The sequence below is a fragment of the Lolium rigidum genome, chromosome 5, assembly GCF_022539505.1.
Source record: "Lolium rigidum isolate FL_2022 chromosome 5, APGP_CSIRO_Lrig_0.1, whole genome shotgun sequence".
Taxonomy (NCBI): Eukaryota; Viridiplantae; Streptophyta; class Magnoliopsida; order Poales; family Poaceae; genus Lolium; species Lolium rigidum.
The window spans coordinates 129,572,648-129,583,927 of NC_061512.1; the positions used below are offsets into that span (position 1 = coordinate 129,572,648).

Consider the following 11,280-nt stretch of genomic DNA (forward strand, 5'->3'; position numbering starts at 1 on the left):
CAACATACTCCATGTAGATTTGCTTCATGCCATTTAATATAACCTCATGGCTCGCACCAACCGGTATATATCACTTTTGGAGCAGCCGATTTGGGATGAAACGCTCGCGCGGTACCGTCACTTTCACTGCTGCTCCGCCGTATCGACCACTCGCATTATGGCGCCTGCGACCTCGATCGATCGCGCCACCGGTATATCCAAGCTCCCCGCGTCGGCATGGCGTTCGGACACAACTCGAGCGGGCGAGGGGCGGCTAGATTGGCCGCGGCGGAAGCTTGAGCGGGCGAGGCGGAAGCATGAGCGGGCACGGCCCTGGTGTGAAATCAAAGGCCGCGAAGAAGCGTTTGAACGTAGCGCACCTCCGCGGCTCGTACCGGTACACGAAGTACGCGTTGGTGCCGTGGCCTGCGTTCTACCGGCGGGATTCGAGCTTCTCCCGCATCCCCGCCTTCGACGACATCTGCACTGCTTCCTCCGCCTCCTCTGCGTCGACTTCGCGCCCGCAACCGCAGCTGGTGAAGATGGAGGTCGAGGACCGAGCCAACTTCACGTCCGATGACTTCGTCGACGACCATCACCTCCCCACCGTCCTCGGGCCCATGTGGGAGACAAGGTGTCTCGAAGCGGAGAAGGCGAAGGAGTGGCGCTTGGTGGCGAAGAAGTAGGGGAAAGTTTACTGCAATCTAGTCAGTAGCGAAGACGAGTGAAGCCACTGCCACATCGCCGTCCGCGTCACCGTCACGGCAAGAGGCTCCGGTGAGCATCCCGGAGCTGAATTTTATGCAAATTTGAATCGCTTTTGTACGTACGCACAGATCAATTGTCGAATAGAATAATGTATGTTCTGTCTCTTATGATTTATTTTTAAATTTATAGTACGCCAAGAGAAGTATGGGGTGCGGGCACAACTAGTTGCAAATGAGAGTTTCCCGCCAATGTCTTCCAATCCTCAGATCGCGATTTCTGCAGGCTCCAAACAAATATACGCGGTTTACCGTTTGAGGATCTTGCTACAGATGCTACAGCTTGACTTTGCTGTGTGAAGTCACCGAAGCCGACTCGGCTGCCTGGGATCTGTTCCGTCCTGACCTCGTGTGCGCCGCCGGCCACCTCCTCGGCTCCTCCTTCCATCCGCCGCCGTTGCCGGAGATGGAGGCGTCGGCGTACAAGTTCGGACCCTACACGATCGATGCGAGGGGGGTCTTCCACGCCACGGCCCTCTCCTACGCCATGGTCAACCTCCGCCCTGTCCTCCCTGGTAATATCTATGCTTGTCCCCCTTTCCTTTGCCTAGTTTCTAGTGTTCAATTTATTGTGTCCACCACGAGTCCTCCACCTCTAGCTCAGTAGATTTCACGGAATAGATAAGAAATCACTCATTAGCTTTCCAGCACTAGCACAATTTTGTAGTTACAATTTCTCTTAACAAACTCTATGGTGAAGTGGAGTGACTATCGGTAACCCTGCCTTAATTTCTTCCTCTTCCATGTAAGCACCATATCACTAATAATTATGTTTGCCATATATTCCTTGCACAATTACTAGGGGCAGCTTCGGCACAACATTCAAACCTTGAAAGTGTGGTACTTCCTCTGGTTCAAAATAATTGCCAAAAAATGAATGTACCTAGACATATTTTAGTGTGTAGATATATCCATTTTTTGAGCAATTATTTTAAACCAGAGGGAGTATTAATATTGTACATATTGTTCCCTGCAACACAATTTGTACATATTGTTAGTATAGCAGTTACTTGTGATCACGACTTTATACATTGCGCATATAATATTTGTGATATTCTTTATTAAGAGGTCTCAATCTTACTCTGCAGGTCATATCCTTTATTTCGACAAAGTCATCACTGAGATTTATAATTAAATGCTAATTGCATTCCTTGATTGACTGTACATAAACTTTGGTTCTCGCTTATTTTGAAGGGTGTCAATGGTCCATGGTCCAAAGTCCAAACACATACAGTAGAAACCAAAGGTCTGACTCAAAAATGAAAATTATATGGTCTATACCCCTCTTTCAGTTTCCATAGATCTGTAAATTGCATGGCTAGTGGAAATATGAATATCAAGCATGTCAAGAGAAATATCCTAGAGTTATATATCCCTAAAAGTGAATGGTTCATTTAAAATATGGTTAATCGACAGGATTACAATCACTCCGGGATTACAATCACTCCGAAGAGTATTAGCGAGAAAACCTGGGTTATAGTTAATCCACAGACATCTCCTCCTATCAGAACTAGCTTGTTTAGCACAAAGATGAGCTGCGTCATTAGCATCACGCCCAACAAAACTAATGCTTAAGCTGGGTAAAGCTCGTCTAATCTCAGCTACTTCCTGGCAAATCACCATGATCTCCGATCTATTCTGCAAGTCATCATTGCAAATATTGATCACTTCCTTTGCATCGCTCTCTAAATGGCATGTGTAAAACCTTTCTCTGCCGTTAGGGTAGCCCCATCTCTGATTGCAAGTGCCTCCATAAACCGTTTTATTGCTGGTAGGCTGATTACATCGCAGTTTGAAATATTGTCTTTACTTTTGTGTTTCATCACTTTATGCACCGACTAGTTCACCCAAAAGATTTGCTTCTCGATGAAAGTTGGGAAATGTATAATACAACAATTACAATTAGATACATCTACCTATGGTATATATCTTTAACTACAGATAGTTATCCACTGCCCCCTTTCTGTCACGTGGTTCACACCTTTAATATTTGAAACAGTAAAATATCTACTTACATATTAATGTTTGTTTTTACATAATTTTTTCCTTGACAAAACATACATGTCCTTGTGTGCCCCAAGCGTGAAGTGAAACGTTTTGCTGATCTAAGTACTGACGAGACTATTGATTTATGGGTCACTGCAAAGGAAGTTGGTGTACGGCTTGAGCAATACCACCAAGCATCTTCTCTTACATTTACAATTCAGGTAACCTCTCTCTATATATGTCATGAATAGCTTATGCTTTCAAAATTATATAATTAGTTCATCCAACATTAAAGGGCATGCTTCGTTGATTTTCCTATTGGGATCCAGAACAAAATATATCAACATAATCACCCAAATTACGCTTACACTGCCAGTCTGCCATATATATCTGCCCTTTGGTCTTTTACTCCAAACTTGATGTTGAGTTGATTATCTTGTCCACCTTTACCTTAACTTGTGGAGGAAAAACATGGATTTCCTTATTGATAGCATTTTGTATAGGATGGTCCTCAATCTGGCCAAACAGTTCCGCACGCCCACATCCATGTGATCCCGAGGAAGAAAGGAGATTTAGAAAATAATGATGAAATATATGATGCGGTTCGTTGACCTATCTTGCATCCATATAATTTCGTATAATATGTTTCACTATGTCTTACCATTTTCTTTTGTAATAGATTGATGTGAGAGAGAGAGAATTGAAAGAAAAGCTTGATCTGGACATCGAAAGAAAAGATAGAACCATGGAAGAAATGAGTCATGAGGCCAGAGAGTACCGTGCTCTTTTCTCCTAGACGTATTTCATAGAAACTATTCTGTAACTTCTCACTTGGTGCTTTCCCTGAAATAAAACTTATAGGAATATTTTTCTGTAATATAGCAGTAAATAATTTATTTCCACATGGTGATGTGCAGTCTAAACTAATGAGTCTAATGTTGTAGGTTACTTGTATGCTACGTGGGATAACAGTTGTCTCTTGGAAGATATATATTTTTACGGCTTACAAGTTCTGTTTATTTCGGTCTGTACTGAATGGATACCTTTTTTTAGGTTAGACATTCATTACTTGTTGCCTTATGGATATTGATGGTCCATTGATGCTGAGCAGGCATGAAAAAAAAGGCAAAGGTTTCAAGCCTTAAATCATTTGGTAGTTTGCAAGTCTCTGAATCCTGCAAGAATGTGAAAAAAGTGTTCTTACTACAATTTACAGTAGAGTATTTATTCATGAGATACACAAGCTAGTGGCTAGGTATTTAATAGAAATTATATTAAGTATTAGACTTTCCATTGCTTGATAAGTAATAGCTTTCTAGGCATGGAGCATTAGTTGTTTTACTTGTTGACCCGAAAGCATTATTTGTTCTACGTTTTGTGATTATGCCACGAATGATGAAGTCGGCTGGTATCAGTGGTAACAATAAGTACAGACAACAGATCTAGCGCGGTAGTGTCCAATGTAATCTTTGAAAATGTGGAAGACATTGAACTAGGCCTCCTGCAGGTTTATGCTAACGGTGTACAAAGAGTTTCACTTGTAAAGTGGCTTCCCAAATAAATATCAACCAACTGGAAGCATCATTATTTTCAGTTTGCATCTTGGCTTCACATTGCCCACACTATTATTAAGTGGACCAAAGGCATTTTTTCTTGATATTACTTGGGAAAGCGCATTAAGGGGTTTATAACGCACCTTCCCATAGTTTATTTAGGTAGGAAAAGCCTGCCCCGTTTTAAAGCCTAAGAAAAACCGCAGCTTAGCTGATAGTTTGCACAACGTTGTCAAAACAGAATTCGTATACTCAGTTCAACATATTCTTGATAGGGACTGGAAGAGTTGTATGTGGTTTCTTTGCTGATGGACCAAAGTTTTATTCCCATGGACGACTAAACATTTTCAGTCTGTGCTTTGGCCAAAAGTGGACTCTTCAATCTTCATGTAATAAAGTGTTTACAACATTTTATTTCCCATGAAATATTGTGGCAGCAAGCTTCTTTGTGGTGGACAAACTAGAAACCTTCTCGAACAATAATAGGAGTACCATTTCTAGGGTATTTAAAGGACAATACTTGGGGTTTCTTTACGTGTTACCGAAGATAGCCGGTAATTAGAGTTGAATCTCCTTTTGCAAATTTCCTTCTGGACTGTGCACAACTTTTTATCTCTTTCATCTTTTGCATATTCCGTATCTGTAGTTTGTGCAGCTTTGGTCACTTTCATCTTCTGCATTATGCCTGGTGGTATACCAAGAGGACTTTTGTTCTTGTAGCAACAAAAAGATGACTTTAATTTCAATGGATGCCCCTGGCTGGATGCCATCGATGGACGTGATAGGATGCCCCAGAAGAACAGAATAATCCTGCCTTGTGTCTGTGTATCTATAATGCCCTGGATTGCAATTGGGTACATCTACTGGTGGCTCTGCCAAAGTGCCAAGTGGTGAGTGTATGCGTTGCCTCTGTACTAGGTAAGCCACGCCAAGTAATTTTCTGTCCGTCGATCGTAGTCGTGTGTCCTGCACTGCTTGCCAATGTCAACAACTAGTATGTCTCCATGGTGCAGGTGTTTGGCAAGTGTTCGCGGGGTTGCCCCAACATGCTGGGCAAGAGCAGCTATTTGGCTTATTTTCCGAGTTTCGGTATCCACTGAATCCAACTGAATTCCTCCACTGGAATACTCATCCTGAGGTCACACACATTCTAGGGTCCATTCTCTGACAGTTCTAGGGTCCATCCAATGAAGGACAAATAATTCTCTCGACTGATGTAAGTGTTGACTGCTACTAGTATTGGACTACTGCGAAGAGCACACCATCGGCGCGTACGGCCTTCGGCAGATCCGGTCCATGACGACAACGATGGCCATGACCGTCGCGGCGTCGACCAGGCTGAACACGTCGTCGCCGAGAGAGACCGGCCTAGACGACGCCGTAGACGTACGGCGCACCGGATTTCTTCCTGGATATCCGCGCCGACACGTGGCCGTCGCTGCCGGTGATCTTGCCGGGAGGAGGAGGAGGCTGAGCCGGCAGTCCCAGCTGAAACCGTTTTCAACCTAATTAACCCGGTTCAGCCTAATTCCTTTTCAATTCTTCTACACAGGCTGTGGTGAAGAAGCAGAAACCAAATTCTAAGAAGAGGAAGCAAAAGGTGATCTCCCATTCCTCTTTATTTGTGGGTATTGCTCAGATAGATAGGTAGTAACTTCGGTTAGTTTCTTGCCTTGATCTGTATTCTCTAAAGATTTTTTTTCTTCTTTTTTAGTGAGTTTTCTTTTTCTAGTATTGTGGTAGTTCTATCTTCTCAGCTAGTTGTCTATCTTCTCATGTTACAATAACACCATCTGATCTTATGTCATCTGTGCCTAGTACTTATTCTTGTTCTCTCTTTGTTCCCAGATGAGTAAAATCTTTGTAGAATAAATGTGGTAGTAAAGCAACTAGTTGAGAATAAAGCAACTAGTGGTAGTAAAGCAACTAGTTGAGAATAAAGCTATGGTCCTAGTACTTATTCTTGTTCTCTCTTTGTTCCCAGATGAGTAAAATCTTTGTAGAATAAATGTGGTAATGCTAACAAACTGCCTAGTCCGCATTTGGGTTCTTTGAAAAAACATTTGCTGATTAATCTGTGAATTGAATCTATTCTAAATTTTCAGCAGAAACTGTTTTAAACTGTTGCTTATTTTACCAGTCGATGTGCCTGAAAATATTCTAAACTGTATTAGTTGCTTATTTTACAGCATGCCGGTGCAGTTTATTTGCAACAAATATTATTAAAGGTTGCGACTAATTGTAGTATGACGCTGCACTTGGATATAGTAGCTGTTGGCGATTGCTGAATTCTTTACACTCTGAACTCCATGTATGCTAACACTTTACCATAAACTTGCTTGCCTAATTTACTGTCTCTAGATCTCGTAGTTGAAATGAAGAATTTATAGCTAGTTGACTGTATACAATATACAATATACTGATACAGTTATATCTTGTTCAAGAATCATACGTTAGTTGTTTGAATAAATTTTATTGGGACTCAAATAAGACCACATATACTTTTTGTTTTCAAGAGTGAGGTAATACTTATCTAAACAAAATCTTGTTCATGTTTACTTTCTCGATGCTCCCTGGCGAAGCCTCTCGGTGAGTAGGAGCACAGCGGCTGGCGACGCGTTTCGGCGAGGAGCACGGCGCCCAGCGATGCTCTCGACGACCAACAACATGACAACCGGCAAATGCTCTCGACGAGTAGGAGCACCGTGACGGGTGACGCGCTCGACAAGCAGGAGCGCGGCTGCCGCCGAAGCTCTCGGTGAGCAGGAACACGACGACTGGCAAAGGCTAGGCGAGCAGAAGCATGGCGGCCGGCGAGCAGGAGCACGGCGGCCGGTGGCATGGCGGCAAGCAGTAACACAGCGGCCGGCGACATGCTCGGCGAGCAGAAGCATGGCGGCCGGTGAGGTGGGCGACAAGCAGGAGCCTGGAGGTGGTCTCAGCTGGCCTTCTCCCCTGGTTGTCGGTGTTTGTATTTCTGCTAGCTAAATTTGAAGTTGATCGAGTTTAATCGTGCAGTTCTATAATTCAGAAATTTTCGATCAGTGATGTAGTAAATATTAATTGAAATGTCTGCTGTTATTTTACCGCACAAAATAGTTCGGGCCACCTATTGGTTTGCAAGGAAATAGAAACTGCATTCTCCCGTTCTTTCTGTATCCCTAAAGTTTCCTCGCCTAATACCAAACAAACCCAGGGAAAGGGGCGGATCTCCCCGGTACAGGAGGGGATCCCGCATGCACCCCAAAATCCCCCGTGGGGATACAGTTCCCTGGTTTTCCGTACCCTGACAACCAAACAAAGCCTTAGATCCGCACGAACCCGCCCCAGTCCCAGCCTAGCTGACGAATAAATTCTTTGCATGGCCGGCCAGCCGCTCGTCTACACGACGGTTTATCCTGATCGCGTCGGTATAAATTCTATGCCGTGCAAAAGCTATGATGCATGCAGGCTTCACGGTAGGACGACCGACGCGTAGCACGTCCCAAAGTGATCTTGATTCTTGACCTGACCTTCTGCTCCTCCCGTCAGCTTCCTCTCCGATTCCTTGCAGCCTATTTATACCCCGATCCGGTTGTGATCTTCCCTTCCCCGTGTGCGGGACATCACACCATCGCTGTGGTTCGTCGCCTTCCCTGCCTCCGCTCGCCGTCGCAACCGCCGCCTAACCCGCCTCCCATCGCCGCCCTCCTCCTGTCTCTGCCGCCAGGTCGACGCTGCCTTCCCCGCACCAACTTTGACTTTCCCTCCACCGAGGAGTCACCACCAAGGTATTGTTTCTGCTTTTTTTTTTATGTTGCCTGCTGCTGTATCTTTGCTCACCACCAGATGTTGCGGTATGCTTAGCTGTGAATTTTCTCTGTTAGAGCATCTCCACTCGTGACCTTCATATGACGTCCAGCGCCTGACCGTATGGAGGGTGCTGGCGGGTAACCCTAAATAGGGGGGCATCGGTTCCCAGACGCATCCCTCAAATTCAAAAGTTAAAAACATACGCCGATTTGATTTCGTGCCCATAAAAGGACCATTGTCTCACATATCGTCGCAAATGACAAGTCTAAATGAACACATCGTCACAAATCGCGGTATAGAAATGTCCAGTGAACCAAAAAAAGGGGGCATGCGGGCCGGTCGGCATCGCGGGAATCAAGAAATTTCCTCAAAAAGGGAATCAGGGACGATGGTGGGCGTCGTCAGCGTAGCGATCGGCGATGGCGGCGAGGCAGTCGATGGGGAAGCATCAGTTGCCGGTGGAGTAGCCATCGCTGGAGTCGCGGTGCTGGGCTGGGGCGCGGGTGGAGCTCGACTCTCGGCTAGGATCGTGGCGCGCTGCGCGGCGCACCACGCCTTGACGTCGTCATCCATGCCGCTGGTGTCGACGATCAGGATCGCCAGGTCCTCCTTCCTTTTCTTGGCGCCGATGTTGGCCTTGATCAGGTCGAGCTTGATGTCTTGTCTCTCCAAGACCGACGCCCACCTTGTCGATGCTCAATGTCTTCCATGCCTCGGCGAGGCACTCGTCCTCCCTCGAGCTCCACTTTGGCCCGCGCCCACTGGTCTTCTTCCTCGGGTCTGCCGCGGTAGCGCCCGACGTGGTGACGGCCTTCTTTTTCTTGCCTTTGGGGTCGACAACGGACGGCGCGATCTCTTCGGGAGCCTCGGCGTAGGTGTACACGTCGTTCTCCCACCCAACATCGTCGCCTTCTTACTCATCATCGGCGTACGCCTCGGCTTCCTGCGGAATGAAGGACGGCGGCCCGCTGGTGCCATCGATGATCATGTCCTCTATGATGGCGTCGCCGGGCATCACGCCGAATGGCGCTTGCGCTCTACTGCTTGCGGCGAACTGCTGGTAGCCGGGGTGAGGGCCACGACGAGTAGGAGGCCCTCCTCGGCTGTAGAGAGTGCGCCCGAGCTCAGGTCATCCGACTAGCATGTGCAGGTCGCCGGCGGCGAAAGTGTTTGGGGCGGCGAAGGTGTTGGGGTTAAACCCACCGAGCGGGTCAAAATCGTGGCAGCTCGGCGAGAAGCGTGACATGTGGGGTGGGTTACCTTGGGCTTCATGGAACAAAGGCAGCGGCGACGTGGTGGACGGTGATGGCTGCCCTGGCTGCCGCTCCACGCGGCGGTGACGAACGGATGCGTCGGGGTGTGGGGTGCCGCCATGGCAGCGGCCCGTTCCATCAGCTTCGCCTCCTTCTTCGCTGCTGCCGCAACCCTCTTCGCCTTCAGTTTCGTCTCCTCGAGCGGCGGCTGACGTTCTCCATCGTACGCCGCTGGATGTCGAACGCCCACTCGGCGTTGGTCATCCCCGTGGCCGCTCCTTGACGACGGGTGCCCGCGCTTCGCGGGAGCAGGCTTGGCGGTGAGGACATCCGGCGCTGACGTGCGTGGAGCGACGTACTACCTCGTCTTCATGGCTGGACGGCGGAGCAAGGGGATGGCTAGCGCGGTTGCGCTGGTGAAATAGCGGGAATTGGCCGAGGGAGAAGGGGAACGGGGTGGTATGGCTCCAAGAATGGTGGGAAAGCTAATGATTTTGGCTTTTAGCGCCATCCGGCGCCCCTGATAACCTCCCGCTGGATTGGGTTCGGCCTGGGGGCGCCGGATGAAAATATGCGCCACCTCGGCGCGAAAACATTTTTGGAGCATGCTGCGTCGGCGCCCCTATTTTCGTTTTGGGGTGGGCTATAAGGAGGGCGAGTGGAGATGCTCTTAGTATTTTTTTTTTTTGTCTGCTGCTTGTGTATGCTTATTGCTGATGGTAACCCGCTGTTTTAGTGCTATGATCAGACGCTTCAACTTTCATCTGTAACTTTGTCTCCTTTTTTGAAGACTAGTTATCCACATGAATCATGTCTGTATTTGGATGTAGTTTTTCAGCTTTAACATACACCGGCTGATGAAAACAGCCTGTGTGTTTTGCTTTGGTTTGTTTTTCTTAAGTTTTCCCTGAGCATCAATTGTGTGGAAGTGCATAGTTTTGTTAAGAATATTAATGTGTCAATTAGGAAGTCAATTTTAACTGTAACTTCCACAGTTTTGATGCAAGTACTTGCAGTTTTTGAAGTGAACTGTACCAGCCTACCACGGGATAGAAAACGGTAGAAATTTTGAGACAATTTTGCATGTACATCTACAATCTGCTATAATTTTGCTTAGGTGGTTGGGAAAGTAACCTGGTGTGCTATTTGAATCCCCTTTGCGGGACTCGATCACTTTCTTTAAATAGAAGGTTCGGCAATTGTCGGGTGAGCAGGCCGTATTACTTCCTAACTAGCTACTAGGCACAAAGTAGCCACACCCATTTGTAAATATAAGATTGTTGTGTCATTTTTTGGACTTGTGCATCGGAATAATTTTTCACTCGTGGCTAGAGTTTCCCTCTTCATGTTTCTTCCTGATATATATACTAATTGTGTGAACTTTCATGTTTAAGGGTCGGAGAATCATGGAAGGACATGAGGGGCATGAACTTAGGCGAAAAGCGATTTCTAACCTGAAAAAAGATCCACTTCGTTCTTACCTACGATCTTGCATTTTCGGGCAAAGCTGGTACGGACTATTACATTACAAACAAACACAGATATAAAACCATTGATGGGTACGTGGAGGATATTGTACATATTTTTCAATATTATCATATCCATCGATGTGTTTATATCAGACATTCTATTTCTGGTATGATTGGCATTATAGGTTCGAGTCGCCATAGTGATATTTATTACCAACTCATTCTTATCCGTACTGCCCCTTGGTAAGTAATAAATATACATCTTTCCCAACAGTATAAATATCATGTAATCATAAATATTGTGTACTTATCCTATTTTTTTTATACAATTCACATATGAAGTTAGACCTAAATACAAGATATCATATTGAAGGAAAAAGGAAAAAACAGAGCCTTGAACTCATGAAAGTAGATTTTAAAGCGTTTGTGGAAGGGTATATCAAGATTGTGGTGAACTTCTATTCAGTTTTCGGAAGCGCAATCT

The 11,280-nt window shown here is 46.0% G+C and overlaps 1 protein-coding gene across 1 annotated transcript; it reads left to right on the forward strand.

Annotated features, from left to right (window-relative positions):
• Positions 1-983: 983 nt before the first annotated feature.
• Positions 984-3,714, forward strand: LOC124654587 (bifunctional bis(5'-adenosyl)-triphosphatase/adenylylsulfatase FHIT-like). The gene is made up of 4 exons (XM_047193585.1): positions 984-1,260; positions 2,804-2,950; positions 3,233-3,331; positions 3,409-3,714. Exons 1-4 carry the CDS (start codon positions 1,150-1,152, stop codon positions 3,523-3,525), a joined length of 474 nt encoding a protein of 157 aa, XP_047049541.1. The 5' UTR covers positions 984-1,149; the 3' UTR covers positions 3,526-3,714.
• The last annotated feature ends 7,566 nt before the right edge of the window (positions 3,715-11,280 follow it).